The sequence below is a fragment of the Schistosoma haematobium genome, chromosome 1 (assembly GCF_000699445.3).
Source record: "Schistosoma haematobium chromosome 1, whole genome shotgun sequence".
In the NCBI taxonomy this organism is placed as follows: Eukaryota; Metazoa; Platyhelminthes; class Trematoda; order Strigeidida; family Schistosomatidae; genus Schistosoma; species Schistosoma haematobium.
The window spans coordinates 82,465,811-82,485,841 of NC_067196.1; the positions used below are offsets into that span (position 1 = coordinate 82,465,811).

At 37.7% G+C, this 20,031-nt stretch overlaps 1 protein-coding gene across 1 annotated transcript in view; it reads left to right on the forward strand.

Annotated features, from left to right (window-relative positions):
- Positions 1–2,050: 2,050 nt before the first annotated feature.
- APLP2 (Amyloid-like protein 2) overlaps positions 2,051–20,031 on the forward strand; it is a gene marked incomplete at its 5' end in the record, with an annotated part of 105,636 nt that continues 87,655 nt past the window's right edge. Inside the window, 10 exons of the mRNA XM_035731682.2 lie at positions 2,051–2,129; positions 3,780–3,848; positions 4,726–4,938; positions 5,633–5,767; positions 7,766–7,857; positions 10,878–11,025; positions 12,353–12,598; positions 14,617–15,149; positions 18,494–18,631; positions 19,526–19,714. Of these exons, the coding sequence (XP_035589974.1) occupies positions 2,051–2,129; positions 3,780–3,848; positions 4,726–4,938; positions 5,633–5,767; positions 7,766–7,857; positions 10,878–11,025; positions 12,353–12,598; positions 14,617–15,149; positions 18,494–18,631; positions 19,526–19,714 (1,842 nt within the window). The remainder of the gene's footprint in view (positions 2,130–3,779; positions 3,849–4,725; positions 4,939–5,632; positions 5,768–7,765; positions 7,858–10,877; positions 11,026–12,352; positions 12,599–14,616; positions 15,150–18,493; positions 18,632–19,525; positions 19,715–20,031) is intronic.

The window sequence follows — 20,031 nt, forward strand, 5'->3', positions numbered from 1 at the left end:
TAATGGCAAATGGGATAGCATTTCTAATGTATAGAGCTACTCCCCCTCCTTTACGCTTTTGTATTCTGTCGGCCCTTACTAACGTAAAACCCTTGAAATCAAGTTCCATACTATCTATAGCCTGTGTCAGCCAGGTTTCTGTAACTGCGATTACGTCTGGCTTTGTAGAGTCAATCTGTACACCTAGTTCCGATCGATTGTTAAGTAAGCTCCGGGCACTAGTGTAGCAGATCCGAAGCCTATTTAAGTGGCTTCGTGCTTCACCCATAGTGGCTTCGGCATCATTCTCTGTCGAAGCCTTACAACCCGAAAATTTACAATTTTTATGTCCTTTTTGCCAGCGTCTAACCTAAGTTGTAGTTCCTTCTCGGCTTCCCGTCTTTTTACACGGTCTGCCAACGGCAATTCCTTACGGATAAAATCTCCTGAATCCTTCAATTTATGTCCATTCTGTAAAATTAGGTCACGTTCGTTCGAAGATTTGAATACTACTTTAAGCAGTCTGGAATGATTTGGTTTCAAGTCCGCTAGACTCCCTAGTCTGTACACCTTTAGCAAGGTGACCCCGTTGATATTTTGAGACATGAGTTGATTAAGAAGCTGCTTAATCACCACAATGTCATGCTCAAAACGAGCTTTAGGTTCATAGCTCTCGCTCTCCTTGATTCTATGAAAAATAGCTGATGTATCACTATGATCAGCTTTCAATTTTACGACTACTTTCGCGGGGGTAGGATTACCATTTATATTGCTACTTTTTTTCTTCCTTACAACCTGTACCCACTCGTCAACGGTGCAGGGAGAAGCAACAACAGTTGCGTCAAACCTAGTGTTGGATTCTGGAGGGTTGTCGACGACCTAAGAGGTCAGGTTATGTTTACCGCTTGAAACCGATCGAGTCTTGCGATTGCGGCTTCTAGGCGTTTCCTGGGGGACCCCATCTGGGAGATGGGGAACAGAAGAACCTACTTTCCTTGAGCTTCTGTTTAAGGCAGGCCCCTTTGGAGACTGCTTTTCCCTCTTCGACCGGCGTGAGTCATCTACTACCGAACTAACCCTAGTTCGCCTCATGTTGATTTGTGTGTCGACAGGTCGAGTGCTGTTTGACATGTTCCGACTACGCTTGCTAAAACACTTCTTTGCAGCATCAAGCAGTGGGATGGCCTCGGTTAACAGGCTGTTTGCATCCGAACAACACTGTTGACAAAGCCATACGCAACCCTTCTTACTGAATCGTTTGAAAGCCGCAGGCGTTAAGTTCGCGCAAACTTCGTGGTACCAGCTTTTGCACTCGTCGCACTGCATGCCGCTTTCAACGGGATAACGACAACCCAGACGTTGGCAACTGCTTTTTTACACTGTCCGGTCATTTAAAAGGAGTCCTTTTTAAAAAGGAACGAGATGAGATGATACTCAGAAACAAAAAAAAATAATCAATGACCAAAAAGTAAAGAACTGTAGATTGTTAGGACCAAAAGTACTAACAGATACAATTGAAAATGAGGTACTCAAGAGTACCAACGACATAACTAATCGAGAGAACGGTGAAAACAGTACACTAGTCGAATACTTTAACTGAAATGAATTCAATTAAAGTGAAAACAGTAGTCTTGATACGTAATAAACGATCAGAACAATGAAGTTTACTCAGCGAGGAAAAATACCACTGTCCTTTCTAAATAGCGCGCGTCACATCAGAACGGACTGTAGACATAACTTCTACTCATTAAGAGCTGTCATATGCTGGAATTCACTGCCGGCTGATCTAGTCCAAGCGACTTCCCAGGATTCGTTTAAGAGGAGACGAACTATTCTTAAGGACTAAAGATAATATCTTACTATGACTTACCACTTTCTTTTTCCCTCTATTATCATCAATAAACCTAGGTTCTAGGTATTAGACACGGAAGCCCGTTAAGCGAAAGCTTCTTTTATTCCGTCCACAACCATTTGAACCATTTGAAGTTGACGTTGAATCGGTGGATTGCCAGCGTTCTTTGATTTTCTGACCTTTGAAGATGAAGGTCGTTCTCCATAACATTTTCTCCTAATGGAAAGTTCAGAAGATTCCAGATTGCCATTAGAGATCAAAACCAAACTAGCAGAGCTCGAAGTTGAACTTTCTGAAGGTAAGTTCATCACAAAGTCTTTCGTTGTATCGTTATCGGTTGAATATTTGCTGCAATGCCTCAACTGTACGAGAAAAAATGAAGTCATTATAGACGAAGTTGTATGAAAAATTTGCGAAAACTCAAGATGCTCCTAGTTTTGCAGGCAACAGACTACTGAGTTCTTGTAAATAGGTTTCGAGACAGATCTATATTGATCTAAGTGTCGATTCTGAAATGGAGCTGCCAGTTTTCGTTAATTGTATTTCGGAGAATATACCTTAAATCATTTGTTTTCAAAACTAACTACCTGTATCTCACCACTCACGGTTTACTTCCAGTGGGCCACTTTGAGTAGTGTACAATTAAGCCGATATTTTAGCTGTAATCGATAGCGCTATTGTATTGAGCTTATCTTTCTGTTCATCGGATTGGGTTTAATAGGCATGTCAAACGTTGTGTCCTATCTACACTGCTAATCGTTTGTGTGACTTGTTATCGCGACTCATGTTTATTTTAAGTTCACTCGATGGTAATATTTTCTCATCACGAACTGACAGCTATAGTGCTAAAATGTTATTCAGCCTTATGAATGAGTAAATTTTGCACCAAAATCCAAGATCTCCGTTGTATCAGCAAATGTTTGTATGTTAACCAAACATACTGTACATGAGGTAAACAGATATTAAAATCAGTCTCTAGAATACTGAAAAGGTCTCTTCAGTAATTGACTTGTTCTTCAATTATAATGTTAGTAACATGAAACGTAAAGATTATTCAGTTCAGCAAGTGTATTCTGGTTATGTACATAACAGTGAAAAATTCTCGAGTTAATACTTGGTAGCATTAAGTTGCTCGTATTTGTTCTGCGTGCTGAAGAAACTTTTCTCGGTGGAAACAAATTCATTAACTGTTTGATCATTGCTGTCTTTGATGGATTACTCACGCCTGATAGCAACACTTTATAAGTAATATTGAAGACCGTCAGTGTACCTTTGGTCGTTGTATCGATAACTCTTTCAACATTTTGTTATTTAAACCGCCTCTGATGACGCGAATAGTCTAAAAATGTTATTCCAGTAGTTTCTGTAGTTTATTCGTTGACCGGGTGTAAAAAGTAGGTAGCTTTTCGATCTATTTTGTGGCGTTGAGGCGTAAAATTAGCTGTACAGAACTTGGGTCTGTTTTCCCATCCTTAGTAAGGGACCTAGAGATTAATCAACTAAGCGGTTATCATACATGGCCTCGAATAAAACCCATTAACGAATTTGTTGAGATTTCCCGATTACGATAAACCTGCTTAGCTGGAATAATATCGGTTGTGCTTCTCTTCCGTTGAAATATATCATTTATCATAGACTATTCGTGTTCATTTGCTTACGGATTTTATGGCTCCTTCCTCTTCTATTATGGTATGATGGTTTAGTGTTGCACATTTTTTCGCCCCCCCGTTTCATCAGGATTTGCTTGTGTTGTAAATAATTAACGCCTAATTGTTCTATTTTTGATGTTCATGGCGACTTACTCTCATTTAAGCCTAGTAGATTACATCCTGTGTGTTAGATTCTATGCTAGTTTCACTTGACGAAGGTGATGTAATGTTTTACTAAGCTATAAATTTGTCAGACTTTGTAAGCTTAACGCTATCCAATTCATTGTAATAAATTTCAGGTGATATAACAGAAAAAGGATACCAGAAAAAGAAACAGAAGCTTCTAGCTCCGTTTATCAACGCTCCGAGTGAGTTATATATTTTGAATTACATTCTTTCTTAGTTATTATTCAAGTAGATCACAGCATATATGTCTCATGGTTGTTTTTCTACTTGTAATAAGGTGGTCATCGCGTATGAATAATATCATTAATGCGGCAAAAATAGTTGTGATGTGGACTTTCATGAAGTAGTCTTAAAGAAAAAGTCCTTTCTAATATTTCATAGCAGTACTAACGTACATTATCTGTAAAAACTCGAACTCATCTAATGTATTCACATTTGAACTAGCTATGTTATTGTAACATTACAAACCTGTTTCTGTAGGCTTAAACTGTAACAGCTACTGCATCATGAATATGTATAAGAACATAGTATAACCTAATTGTTGGTTAATTTCAGGAATGATTCTTAGCGTTCCAGAAGGAAGCTTTAATCAGTGAAGTTCATCTGAACTGTTGATTTTAAATTTCATCCGGAGGATTGGAGACTATTGATAAGTCAAGCATCGTTCATAAGATTATCATTTCCGGTTTTACACTGATATACTTAATCAAACTTCAAGTCGATGCCATATTTCCCACAATAATCTCTTTATCATCTACCGGAAGAGTGACGAAATGGTATCATAATGTGCTATGTAAACTTTTTGTGTTAAATGCTAAGTGATGATGATGTACGATATTCAAACTTGCATTTCAATTTGCCTACATAGCGTTAATTTTTGAGTAATAACTGTTGAATAACGTTTTACACAATGGATTTATTTGTACACTATCACGCTATGGTGTCATTTACGAAAAGAAATTATGTTTTCTGTTCATTTCGGTGCGTCAAGCGATCGCAAAACTGATCATTAGTTGTAATATTTTAAAAGATTTATTTATCTTTTTTATGTTTACCCAGTCAATTCAACTAATTCATCTAATAACTCACATATTCCTTATGGTGGAGTTTTACTTCCTGGACTTAATGAAACACATCATTTAGGCCCACGTGGCCAGGTTGTTGGTTGTGGTGATAATGTTACAGAGTCTTTCAGAAATGAGCCCCAAAATAATTCTCCTATTAATGCTCAAAATCGCAGATACATTCGTGAAAATCATCGATATCGATCGGGTAAGCTTTCCATTCTAAGTACACTGGCTCTTTATTTGCTGTACAGGAAATCCATCTTGTGAACAATGCCATGGTATCTTAGAAGCTTATACATTAGTGTTTTGAAATTACTTCCTGGTATCCAAAACACAAAATATTGTTTCAGCTATTTCAAAATACCATGTTACTTAATTCTATGAATTTTAGAGACCTTTGTCTGACGTGATGTAAAATATATTGTAGAAAAGACCCAAAGTTGTCTTGAAGACCAAACTTTATTGAGCATGTCTCTGACATATATGATATCGTACGTTTTACAGTAATGCAAAAATGGAAATCATCAGAAATAGAAAGATTTTCAAGGAGGCTTATTGACATTATTTGGCTGAGTAAAGCAAAGTACGACGATCTACGTACGACCTATTGATTGAATGCTGAGTCCGTTAACTGGTAAATAAACACTACAAACTAAGCTCAATAGAAGCGTCACCAAACTGACACATTGGAAATCATAAATGAAATGGCAATCAACACTTTAACGATGCAACCTGATTGTTTCATTTAAATGGGCAGTTAGTTAAATGTGTTACGAATACTAGATTGACTTATGTAATAGTAGTACCTTCAGTGTATTTCCACATATGTATTCGAAATATTTGAACTTTACATCGCCAATTGCTTTTATTATGAATGCGATTTTAATTTTTAATCTTAGATATCCGAGAGGAGGCAGTGAAGGAGGCTCTAGTACAAGCTCGGCAGGAACGTCATGATGCCTTGGCACCTAGTAAACGTCGTGACCCCAGTCGTTTGTCCTGTATACATCAAACTCCTGAACGTGATGCAACATGTATGTCATCGCCTAAATTATTGGTTTGTACTCTAACTACATAGATAATAAGATGTAAAGAATAAGAAAACTCGTTGGATTCCTAGCAAACATGTCCTTTTAAATCTTTGATCACTAGGTTTATTTTCTTATAATGAGCCTCACATAGCTGTAGTATATTTTCGGTATGTTCTTGGAACTGATAACAATCTTTAGTCGTACGATTTTGTCGATCAACAGAGTTGTAGTCTGAAAATTTCGAGATTATCACACTTAGACTTTAGTTCAATCATGAATGGAGTCACTCGTACGTACTGCTAAAACTTCGCAAATTTGTTAGTTTCTATATGTAGTTTACTTAATTTACGTCTGCCGTAGATCACTCAATAAAATTAACTTTCCAATACCAACGTATTTATGGCTGCTAGTTTCGTGGTATTTGTAGAATGCATTTAGTAGTTGAAATATTTTGGCTTCCAACCACTGAGTCGCAATTTTGAAACATGTTCCACTTACTCCGGTTTCAGTAGCTGAGTAGCATCACTAACCCTCAAACCTTAAGTGTAACTCAAGCCGGACACGCGAACTTGTTCTCAGATGACGTATACCAAAAGATTATGAAATCGAATAAACCCCGGCTTATTACTTATAATGGTTTGGATATAAGACGATTATGGCAGCGTGAGTAGAATGGTGATAAGCAAAATCAAAATTTATGTCTCAGACAAATCCATTTCATTGGAAATAATACGCCTTTTGCAATTCGCTTTTAATGTTTTAATTGTGATTGTTTTTATGTAACCAGACTTATCGTTACTGCTTAATACTAACACTGAAGGATAATTTCTCCAAAACGTTTTAGATCTGTTTCTTTTTAAGTAGTTTTCAATGTCATTTCCTTTTATGTAACATTAACACAACGGTAAAGTTTATTTAGATGTGAGTCATACGGTGTTGTGCATATTTATGTGATTGTACGTGTTTGTGTACATAGATAACAAACAATTTAACGTATTATATTTCATTTATACACTTCAACTTACATGTATTTTGCCGAATTCAAGTCACTTTCCCTGTCTTGCTTTATATGCGTGTCTATGTTTTGTGCATATTCACTTATCAGTTGTCTATAGTTTATGATATTGTTATGGATTTTTTGATTAAAAAAATTCTATAAAGTACAAGCAATGTATTTTATTCCCAGACATCATTATTTCACTTTCAACTCGTACATGTGAATAAAAAACCAACTCCTATTGACGAAAGTGTTGGTAGCATGTAAAGATGTTAATGAATTGTAATATGAAAAGTCTTTCTACTGAGTAAATCGTCAAACAAATGATAACAGAGTAGAAAGAAAATTGTATGTTTTTTTAACTAAAAATATTAAACATGACTGATATCCCTTACCTTTATTAGCTAGTAATTATTAGGTGACCACTTAATTCTATTTCAGAAACATTAATTGATTTACATGCTTGATTTTTTCTTAGATTTAAATATAGGCATGATAACGATTAATTCGCTGTTGCTTTAATATGATGAAGTTCAGTAAATGGCATTAATCTACTTTCTGTATTATGTTGACTGTAACCTGGTTCAGCCTGACTTTAAATCTGATAAACATATCTTATTTTTCAATCAAGCCCAAATTATCTGTTCTGGAGTAATGTTATTTCAACTACACGACCCATCTGCTAAACAGACTTCATTTTTTTCAATTGTATATTATTTATTACTTTGTATCATTTGACAACCTCCTTTCGTTATCTTCCCAACCTATTTCGATAATGAAGGGAATATCGAGTTGGCCACACGATTTAGACGAATGCTAAACGGTTAACTATTTACCGTCTAAGTGATCTCATAGTGGTGTTCGGATGATAGTTTAATTTACTAAATTACTTAGTTTCACTGTTGTAATTTCATTTTCATACTATACATATAATGATGGGCTGGTGGTGTTATGATATCATTATTAATATCTGCTTAAAGGACTGTTTCTCCTATTTTTATTAGATTCTGATGATTCGGATGAAGATTTGTCGTCAACATCTGCACACATTACGCGTTTAGGGAACAATTTTAATCAGTCATCGGGATTAAGTGAAGTAAGTTTGACGATGTTTATGAGTCTTTCCAAATAACTCACCGGATTCCTGCCTAGTGGTTATTTTATAGTTAACATATTTACCTGATATATAATTCATATATATATATATACGATTGTATAGCTTAGTAGTAAATTCGTTGAAAAGAGATCCTTCCGCTGAACTTCGTGCCTTTAATATTTACTTAGATTTATGGTAGTCTTATGGTCAATTCTCCATGAAATTAAGATGTTTTCACCACTGCTAACAAGTTAAAAACGAAAAAAATCTTTTTTACAAAATAAATGAATCATGGCTAGCAGTTGGATCCAGGACCCATGTTTCACTCTTTTTAATAGTTATCATCTGGATGAACCTCCATCACACTCTTGGTGTTTACACTGGAATACTGCTTGAATTCTATCGAATAAGTTGCAATGTGGTGACTAGTTTAACTGACTCGGCACTACATGTTGAGTTGTTAGGTGGTCATTAATCAGTGTTCACTCAGCTGCAAAAGTCTCATTCCTACAAAAGAGTAGAAGACACTCGTAAGCTACTAGTATTTGACCACAAATGCCTTAGAAATATTGCTGGCGTCTGCTGGGATCACCGGGTAAGTAATAATGAGGCTAGAAGCAGGGTATTAGGGAATGATGGTAAATCAGTTGATGAGGTTGTGAATCTTCATCGACTGAGATGGTTGGGCCATGTGTCGCGTATGCCTGAACACCGACTACCACGACGTGCAATGCTGACTGGTGCTGCAGATGGTTGGAAGAAAGTTAGGGGCGGCCAAACGGAAAGGTGGCATCAGTGCTTGAAGTCACTAACTTCTAGTCTGAGCCATGTTGGTAGATGCAGACTACTTGGTTGGGGTCTGCGTGACAATCGTAACCAGTGGTTGGAGACTCTTGGTGACATGGCTCAGAATCGATCACAATGGCGTCGGTGTATACAATCTTTGTCTTCCCTTAAACTAAGAGATTAAAATCGCTTCATATCTTTCTTTCTACGAACTAATTCTTCCTTCATTTACTATATCCTTATTGCAATCTTTCTTTTATATATTGCCACCTCTGAATTAAATACTTTTATGAATCCGGTGTCCATCTCGTTGTGTTAATGAAGTATGGCAACTTGGACCGATGCATATATGTGCCTGGTCCTACGTTGTAGCTGACTGACTGACTGACTGTAGCCCAAATAGTTCACTGATAACGTCCCAAACTGTGGAGCTGTGTGACCTGGATTTAAATCCCACTAGGAGCACCAATCCCATCAGGATTGTAAAAAGATCCAATTGGTTGTTTAAGGTATGTATGTGGCTGTACGATTTGTCTTTTTTGTATAGAACGTTTCGTTTTGATTGTTTCATATTCGTTTGTTCCAGTGGTCGTCTTTTTTAGGTTTGTTTACATTATATACGATTTTAGTAATTTGTCATATAGGCATAATACACGAGTGTGTGTGTGTGTACATACCACCGTTTGTTGGTGTGTGTTATACTTTACTATATATTTATTTTTGTCATGTACGACCTTATCTGACCCAATTTTTTAAACCATGGACCAGAGAATATATAAAACGCTATTTAGCATTTCTTTGGATAAAGTTTTACCACAGTTCCAAGGACGTTTCATGTTTCCATCATGTTTAATTAATACAGTTTACATCAGTTGTATGCGTACTATCATGTGCTTGGGCTGACATTGTGCTTATTTGTTTTTAAAGGCATATGTCTATTATCTACATTTTGTATTAGTTATGCATAGAATAGTACACATTAGTTCAGTTTGTTAATGACTTACCTTGAGCACTAAATGTTTCACTGATTGAAATTAAACATGTAAATCACTGGATGCCGGTTCAGTAGTGTAAAGATTGCACGCTTGCTGTGAGATCTGAAGGTCCTGGGTCCGATCGTTGGTGGAGTCGTGAAAGGACACTCGATGTTTGTCCAAGATCCGTTCAATGATATGATTTATTAAATTCATAAATTACAACTTTTGCTGGAAAGGGAGCTGTGTTATCCCAGTTGCAAAAATAGTAACACCATTAGCTCTGAAGAAATCTTGTCCATGGAAGATGAATACACTATTTTTAGATTATTAAACGGTGGGAATTTTTTTAGCAGAATCAGTTATTTGCTTTCCGAGAGAAATTGGATTAAGCTCTTGACGGACAGTGATTAAAATTAATTAATATTACCCGAGATTTTCCAGTATTTATATTCAACGATACGTTAGTCTCCTCAAATGATTAGAACACTCAGTTTGCAACTATTGATTTGAACTCAAACATGTTATGCCTTGTAAAATTACACTACACCAATGGTGTGCATGGGCTCCGAAATCCTGAGGAAACAAATGGCGTATGAACCAATTGTTGGTCACTCGCTACCATGGGACTGCATCTTCTGACGTTGCTTTACTGCCTTGTGGATTACACCATTAGGCCAATGGCTTGAGGCGTGGTCCTCCTAATAAAACCACCTGCATCGGTCTGGGCACCCGGGCAGTACCCCAGCCCTCAAATAAAGCGAATGATTCATGCGGCGTATATCAGTTTGGTTCCACCTTGTACCAATGTTTATGTGTTTAAATAAATAATCAATAAATAACTATTAGACCATAAATTCAAGCTTCACTCCACTCCAGATTTGGTCATCCAAGTAATGTCACTTGTTGTGGAACAAAAGTTTGGCCTCAAATGTTTACTTGGCCACATTGAAATTGGAAGTTGGTCACCGCTAGATATGATGTTGCTCAACTTAATTCGGAATTGAATTACAACACTAAACCTTGGAAAGATTTCAAGTCTTAATTTTTCATGGCTTTTCAGCCCGTGTTAGTCCATGATAACTACTATCCTGAAAGTCGAAGCAACTGATTATTTCAGAAATAGCTATATCTTTCCTAGTCATTTTAATCAACAGTAGCTGTAGCAAATGTCTATAAAATAAATTCACTTCATCTTCCATTATCGTGGTTTTTTTAACGAGTTTTTGTCGTGATTTTAAACATGTATTATATTAACAGATTCCAAGTTCAAGTGTACCGACCAATGGTGTTTCCGACAGAAATCAACTCAGAACATCAACTACTGCTATTACTGGTCAGATACGCAAACAACAATCTCCTGCTAATCGATATGATGAAGTGCCTTCTTTGGATGAAATTCGATCCTGTAATTATTTTTTGTTCTTGATAATCCCTCTTTTTATGAGTCTTGTTCCGTAATAATTTAAGGGTGTGAAACATGGCCATCAATAATAGAGGATACTCCTAGGTTACTAGCATCCGATCATAGGTGTCTCCGAAGGATTATCTGTGTGTTTTGGGACCACTGAGTAAACAGTGCCTGGGTTAGGAACAGGGTACCTGGTTGGGGTTCGTATGGTTATTATAATCAAAGATTGGAGACTTTGAATGACACGGGCCAAAATTGTTTGCAATGACGCAAATGCATCTGTTCTCTGTGTTCCCCCAAATTCTGTGATTCTGGATCCCCCAAATTTTTTGTTTTGACTTCACTAGTTTATATTTCGTTTTCTTGAATCGTACCTTCTATACCTAACCCTTCCTATTACCACTAATGCTTTTACTATCTCTACTATTCTGGGATTTGACTTGACATCATCACTCTGTGCTACTGGGGTATGACAATTTGAATGGATGTGCATATGTACTAGGTTCTACTTTACCACTTATTGACTTTTTATGATTCGTAGTTAAAATTCTATTACTTTGTGTTCATTGCGGTGATAAAAATCTGATCGGTCGAGTTAAGCTGTTGTTTCTGTGTTAGTGGTTGAAACAACTCGCGTTTCAACCAAGAGGTTTTAGATTTAGATTCATTTTCTCCTACTCCAATTTGGGCGGAGGGTAGTACCATACTTTTCAAACAGTGCGGCTTAAGGTCGAGTACATAAACTTGTATTCAGTGGATTAAAACTTTATTACTTAAAATTTCAACCCTTTACGGTTACCAAGCAGTTGCATAGTGCTGTTTGCCAACGTACAATAGTTTTTTCTGCTTTTTTACACATATATTATTAATTAACATTTATTTTCAGTATATAGGGATTTCTGAAGATTGTAGGATTTTCATAATTTAAATCGTGTAATCATGTTAGCTAGATCACCATGGGAAACGGGAAAGCACCCGACAGGGTAAATGTATGTAGGTGTATATTTTAAGACAGTCTTTATAAAACCTCCTTAGCTTTTAGATTACACTTTCAAAATGTTCATCAACGAAGTTGATGGAGATAAGCATTGGAAAATGTATAGTCTCCATGATTGACAGCTTTTTGACTTATCGTCAACTGAATTTACCACATTAATTTTTTTCTTCGTGATCAGTCTCGTGTTTATTCGTCGATTTATTCTAATATCATTATTCTTGCTGCTGGTGTTATCATTATTTGGGACAGTCTTCGATATACTTTTGTAATATTATTTCATGATTCATGTATTAATCAGTTGTAAATTTTTCAAAATGTTTTATTCAGGTCAACCACCGATTCGATCTTCAAATAGAATAAATCAATCAGATGTAAATAGTCCATGGACTTACACAAACCAGCCTTCTAATCAACAAAATGGTAATTTAGATGGAGCATTGAATACCGCTGATTCGTTTGAACAGTTAGCTGCTCTTGCTGAAGCTCAGTTAAATTCTAATAATTTAGGGATGTACGATTATTCTGATCCATCAGTTAGTACTGTTTTTCATCAATCTCAAGTGATTTCTACTGGTAAATTTCATTCTTTTAGTGGATTCATAGCTTGCACGTATTGTATCGTTATCTCACCATCTATGTGGATGTGTTTTCATAGAATAAAGTTTTTACATTTATTCATTACCGGGAGAAATAAATATAAGGATGATACTGATTCAAAAGTATACTGGTTACCTGCGTGAATTTTCGCGGTTATTTAAAGCTATGTAGTCAGTCGGTTATAATCAGAATAAGTACTTGTACGGGTGTGCATCAGTTCAAGTTGTCACACCTCAAATCCATCAGAGTAACAGATGTAATTTTTAAATTGAGTTTCATAAGAATGGGAAGAAATATAAACTCTTATGGAAATCTTGACACGAAATAATACAATTATAGAGGAATAAATGAAAAGCTACGAATAACATCTTTTGCTAAACTACACGTGTCTAATCATATGTTGGTACTCCTACGCAGCACCAAACTAGGAGGTCTGTATACATCATTATGTCTCAGACTAGTGGTTTAAGATTCCATGTATTAATGCAACCGCGCTCCAAACTACATGTCGGAGCTTTTAATGTTAGAACCTTGTATCAGATAGCAGGTTTCGTTAGCTAGAACTGTAGACTCGCTCTATCGATGTGTACTGCGCACGCATACGTGGTCCAATTGCAGGCATTCATTTGATCGCACTTTGTCAATACAAAGGATCGGCACAATTTACCCTTTGAGTGTCTAGAGACCCCGCTGCTACTTCCCATGGCCCCTCCGGTTTAGGTATAGAATTAAGTTTAAAAGCAGGAAAGGGTTGGTTAGACTGGATTCCAATAGACAGTCGCTTGTGCGCTGTCTGACTAAGTGGGAAAGTAAGGTAGGGACACACGCCGTTGCGTTTCCGTTGTCTCTGTCTACGCTTCCACCGATTACAGCTTGGTTGAAGCTAAAGATGAATTTTATAGGATGCTAACCAATGGTTAGAGACTTTGAATGACATGGCTAAAAATCGCTTGCAATGGCACAGGTGCATCCATTCTTTGTCTCCCCCTTATTCTGAATTCCTCAAAACCTTTTTTGTTTTGATTTCACTAGTTTATATTTGGTTTTCTTGAATCGTATTTTCTATGCCTAATCTTATTATATATTTGAATACACAAATATTAGTACAAAGGGGTACCGAATACATATGCGCTACACAAGTCACTTGGTTTGTGTGTGGGCCGTGACACTGCCCGGGTGCCCAAACCGATGCAGGTGGTTTTATTAGGGGGCCACAGCTTGAGCTTTCGACCTGAAGGTCTGGTCCACAAGGCAGTGGAGCATCGTAAGGAGATGCAGTCCCATGGTAGCCAGTGACCAACGATTGGTTCATACGCCATTTGTTCCTTCAGGAATCTGGAGCCTATGTGCACCATTGGTTTGGAATCAGGGTTTTCCAATTCCCCTAGGTGAAATCTCCATATCCACCAGCCCGGTTAAATCGCCGGGCATTCTCTTTTTGTCCTCTCAATTTCGTAAGCAACACGAGAAGGCAGTGAGTAGAACTTCCTTGGCAGAGGCTATATACGCGTGGCCATGTGAGATCATTTGGAGAGGGAGAGCAGGCTCTCTCCACTCTCGGCCGTACCAGGACATTTGGGGGCAGTCAATTAAGTTGATGTAGAGTGATGAATTCCATTCAATTAGTTGTTCCACAATTATCCGTAGTGTTGCGATTTGGTTAGTACACGATCGATTCTTACGAAAAACACCCAAACTTACTAAACTAAACAAATCATAGATCAACTCCAAGGTGGATATTTCAATGTTTTAGTTATAAATGTATATTTCCGTCTATATATATTCGATCTTGTAGCTGATCTGTTCACTGAGGCTTCTTTCTTAAGTATTGGTCAATTTAGTATATATTTCAGTGGTAAGTAACTGAATCAAAAAATTACTCGTGTGATTTAGTCTGCATCTCGATTTTCCAATTTTTGTTTATTGGTTTATAAACATTTTTAACTTAATTATGCCGTAATATTGTCAATTTATATGTTTATTTTCGAATTCAGTTTATCAACCCCAGTCTGGAGTCAATTCATGTCCAATATCCATGACTCAGAATGGTCAGCGATCTCATATATTTGGAAGTGTTAGTGTGCTCCCTAGTTTTGCTAGTGGTGTCATATCAAATGGTAATTCAGGACATACAAACCATGAATTCGTTCCTTCATCATCAGCGTATGACTTACAAGGTCAACAAGACCAGTATTCTCAGTCAAACCAGCCAGTTTCACTAGCATCTTCGTCATCTGCTGATCTTGATAATAGTAATAGTAGGAAGTTCTCATCACCAGTAACAGGAGAGTCAGTTGGACAAGATCCTTCCTCTGATACCAGTCAAACGACAGGCTTTGTATGTCATAATCGTGTATCAGAAAAAATTCAAAAATTAGTCAACACTTTGAAACGTCCCAAACGATATCCATTACCCGAATATTTCCTTGATGATGAAGATCAAGTACTTGTAAGACCTGTTGTTGATCCTACGGCACCACGTCCCAGAGGTCTTCCGTCTGAGCCACTTATAGGAGAAGAGCTAGTTGTAAGTTTTCTATTTTAACAGGTTTATCGTCTTATAATCGCTATATTGTATGCCTTACTTACTTACTTACGCCTGTTACTCCTCGTGAAGGAGCATAGGCCGCTCACCAGCATTCTCCATCCAACCCTGTCCTGGGCAATCCTTTCTAGCTCCGTCCAGTTGTAATTCATCGTTTTCATATCTGCTTCTATTATCCGACGCAATATGTTCTTTGGCCTTGCTCTTTTTCGCTTCCATTCAGGATTCCAAGTTAGGGCTTGCCTCGTGATGCAGTTTGACGATTTGCGTAATGTATGTCCTATCCATTTCCATCGTCTTTTCCTAATTTCTTCTTCAGCTGGAAGTTGGTTTGTTCTCTCCCACAGAAGGCTATCGCTGATGGTATCCGGCCAATGGATGTTGAGTATCTTGCGTAGACAGCTATTTATAAATACTTGTACTTTCTTGATTGTGGTTGTTATAGTTCTCCAAGTTTCAGCTCCATACAGTAGAGCTGACTGTCTTGACGTTCGTATTGAAGATTCTCACTTTGATATTGGTTGAAAGTTGTTTTGAGTTCCATATGTTCTTCAATTGTAGGAATGCGACCCTTGCTTTGCCGATCCTCTCCTTTACGTCTGCATCTGAACCTCCTTGTTCATCGATGATACTTCCTAGGTATGTGAAGGACTCTACATCTTCCAGAGTTTCGCCATCAAGAGTTATTGGATTGCTGTTTTCCGCTTTGAATTTGAGGACCTTGGTTTTCCCCTTGTGTATGTTGAGGCCTACTGATGCAGAGACTGCTGCTACACTGGCTGTCTTCATCTGCATCTGTTCGTGTGTACGTGATAGGAGGGCTAGGTCATCTGCGAAGTCCAAATCGTCTAATTGATTCTGAGCTGTCCATTGTATTCCGTGTTTTCCTTCAGATGTCGAAGTCTTCATAATCCAGTCGACCACCAGAAGAAAGAGGAAGGGAGAGAGTAGACAGCCTTGCCTGACTCCGGTCCTTACTTGGAATGCATCTGTCAGCTGTCCTCCATGCACTACTTTGCACTGTAGTCCGTCGTATGAGTTCCGGATAATAATAATAATCTTCTCAGGAACTCCGTAGTGTCGAAGAAGTCTCCATAATGTCCTCCTATCTACACTGTCGAATGCCTTTTCATAATCAATGAAGTTGATGTATAGTGATGAGTTCCACTCAACTGATTGTTTGACGATGATCCGTAGTGTTGCAATTTGGTCTGTGCACGACCGATCCTTACGGAATCCAGCTTGTTGATCTCGAAGTTGGGCGTCTACTGCATCCTTCATCCGGTTCAGCAACACTCTGTTGAAGACTTTCCCTGGTATTGACAGTAGTGTGATTCCTCTGTAGTTTTCACATTTGCTCAGATCTCCTTTCTTTGGAAACTTGATGAGGTGTCGTTCTTTCCAGTCCATCGGCACTTGTTCCTCCTCCCAAATCTTTTTGAATAGAAGATAAAGCATGCTTGTGGTTGCTTCGATGTCTGATTTCAGTGCTTCATCTGGTATGTTGTCGGGTCCTGCTGCTTTCCCGTTCTTGATTTGTCTGACGGCCATTCTAATTTCTTCCGTCGTTGGTGGGCTGACATCTATAGGAAGATCTATGTGTGCTGCTTCGATGTCCGGTGGATTCATTGGAGCTAGCCTATTCAGGAGTTCCTCGAGGTATTCTACCCATCTGTTCTGCTGTTGTTGAATTTCAGTGATTGGCTTGCCTTCTTTGTCTTTGACCAGTCTCTCTGGTTTACTGTATTTCCCTGATAGTTTCTTCGTTGTATCGTAGAGCTGTTTCATATTTCCTTCTCTAGCAGCTTTTTCCGCTTTCGTTACTAGTTCTTCCATGTAATTCTTCTTGTCGGCTCTAATGCTCTTCTTCACTTGCTTGTTTGCTTCTATGTATTCAGCTTGTGCTTGGACCTTCTCTGCTCGTGTTCGGCTGTTGTTAATTGCTGTCTGCTTGTTTTTCCTTTCTTTGATCTTGTCCAGTGTTTCTATAGAGGTCCATTCCTTATGATGGTGTTTCTTTAAGCCCGGAATCTCTTGACACGTTGAAGTTAATGCTTTCTTGATACCTTTCCAGTTGTCATCCATAGTAGTTTCTTCTTCCTTCAGTAGATCTTGTGAGGCTTGGAACCTGTTGTTGAGTGCTATCTTGAATTCATTGAGTTTGTCAGTATCTCGAAGGAAGGCTGTATTGAACCTTTGTAGTGCTGTTTGTCCACTTGTCCAGTTCTTTTTAGCTTCAGTTTTAAATTGGCTACAACTAGGTGGTGATCTGAAGCTATGTCAGCTCCTCTTCTGGTTCTCACGTCTTCCATTGTCCTTCGGAATTTTTTGTTGATGCAAATATGATCTATTTGGTTCTCTGTAGTGTGGTCCGGTGAGATCCATGTAGCATTGTGTATGCGTTTGTGTGGAAATATTGTGCCTCCTATGACCAATTCGTTGAATGCACACAGATTCGCAAATCTTTCCCCATTTCTGTTTCTCTCTCCCAGTCCATGTCGTCCCATGATATCTTCATATCTGGTGTTGTCTATTCCAACTTTGGCATTTAGATCTCCCATCAGAATAGTTAGGTCCTTCCTTGGGCATTTCTCTATGATTGACTGTAGCCGCTCGTAGAATTGATCTTTAATGTCGTCTTTGCTATCATTGGTGGGTGCATAACATTGGATGATATTCATTAAGATCCCCTCCTTCTTTGTTTTGAATGATGCTTTGATGATTCTGGATCCGTGAGATTCCCATCCTACAAGTGCATTTCGTGCTACTTTGGACAGCATAAGAGCGACTCCCTGAGTGTGTGGAGCATTGTCCTCTTCGTGACCGGAGTATAGCAGCATCTCTCCCGTAGCTAGCCTTTTCTGTTCAGCTTGGGTCCAGTGAGTTTTGCTGATTCCCAGTACTGCTAAGTTGTATCTCCTCATTTCCATTGATATTTGACTGGTCTTCCCGGTTTCCCACATTGTTCGAACGTTCCATGTACCTATAAAAATTGTTGCTCTGGTTGTTAGAAGGGATATCAGCCTCGTGGCTTCCGAAGGAACTCGGCTTTGACCATGAAGCGTCCTAATTCTTCTAAATGAAGACCTTCTAACTCCCAGGGCAGAGTTAAAATGGTTTGAATTATTTATTTTGGTAAGCGTTTTTTTAGCGAGTTAGTTTTCTACGGGATGGGGACGCTAATCCCATGCCCAACCCTCCTCCTTTACCCGGGCTTGGGATCGGCAGTAACCCTATAAGAGCTACAGGCGGAGTTTATATTGTATGCCTTCGATGTTTATATATGAACCGTCTAACGTTTTGATCGTAATTTGTTTTTATTGTAGATACCTTCTGGTTTACCAAGAAATCTAGAATCTGCGCTTCAGCGTTACGCTAGCTTGAGTTGTAAAACACCTGCCTTAACTTGTTTAGACGTATCTGGCAGACCAACTCAGGTGCTAACTTACGCAAAATTGCTGCAAGTATGTTCTAAGTTTTTCTTGGAAATTAAGTATTTGTATTAAGATTTCATGTTATCGAATAGTATTATTATATTATTATTAGTATTAGATTGAACTTTTGTTCAGCGGTCGATAATTTACGCGTTTTAGGAATATATCATTTCTGTTCAGTAAATGAGTATCTTTAGCCGTCACATTGTGTACATTGCTCAAAGGTTATAACATGAACGTGTGCTTAAATCCTGTTTTTAATCCAACTGATTAAGAATATTTTTTTAAGAATCAACTTTTATTATGATATTTTTGAATTTCCACCATATGGTTCCCTTCTATTGTGTATATTTACCGGTTTAATTGGAGTTAACATTGTTTAAGAGGACCCTTGAATGTCACATCAACTCACATGACCTATATTAAATGAACAGATTATATGCAGCAATTTATCAACCGTTTAATTAAAAAAAACATTTGAGGGTTAGTAAAATAAATTGACCTCATAACATATTTAATCAGTATGTCCTCATGTTATAGGATAGTCTGTAGGATTCTTAACTTAATGTTTTCAGTCAAGAAATTTACTAGAGTTATGTACAGCCCTGTAGAGAGGTGCAAATGTCCTGATTAAGGTCTCCCTGAGTTGTCTGTAATTAATAGTTAAAGCTTAGTTATTACAGATTATTAATAATGTTCTATGCTCAAGTGTTCTTATTCTTCATGTCGCTCCATGTTCTAAACATTGTATCGTTTCATACATTAAGCCATCAGAGTTGTAAAAGGTATTTATGTGCGACTGTATGCATATTTCTGATATTTAAGAGATTTTAATGCTAACTAATTATTGACCTAAATTATTTGTATTATTGTTTGTAACGATTATATATATTGATGAAGTGACCTTGATTGTATTTTATGTAGCGTGCCATCCGAATAGCCTACACACTTTTGAATAAATTGGGTCATCGTGGAGAACAGAGCTTAAAACCCGGAGACCGTGTCGCATTGGTGTACGCTAATAATGAACCAATCAGTTTTCTGTGTGCATTTTATGGTTGTATTTTGGCCAGTGTGATTCCAATAGCAATCGAAGTTCCATCTCCTCGTCGAGTAAATACTCTCATATTATATGTGCTCTATGTTTATTTGTAATTAAGGCTTTCAAAAATTTCATTTTAGACGTTGTATGTGCATTTTTACTAATGTTTGAAAAAAAGGTTAAGTCTGATCTGCTTTCCGATTGTACTTTTATATACAATGTAGAACCTTTCACTGTTTAATTTCTCGTTTGTTAGGATTTATTTATCAGTTTAGGGATTGTGGAGATTGTTAAGTTTTTGATTGAGATCATGAACCCGCGAGCGGCATCGTGGTTGCGCACTGCTGAGGGGTCCTACAATAGGACGAAACGGCCGTTCAGTGCCTCC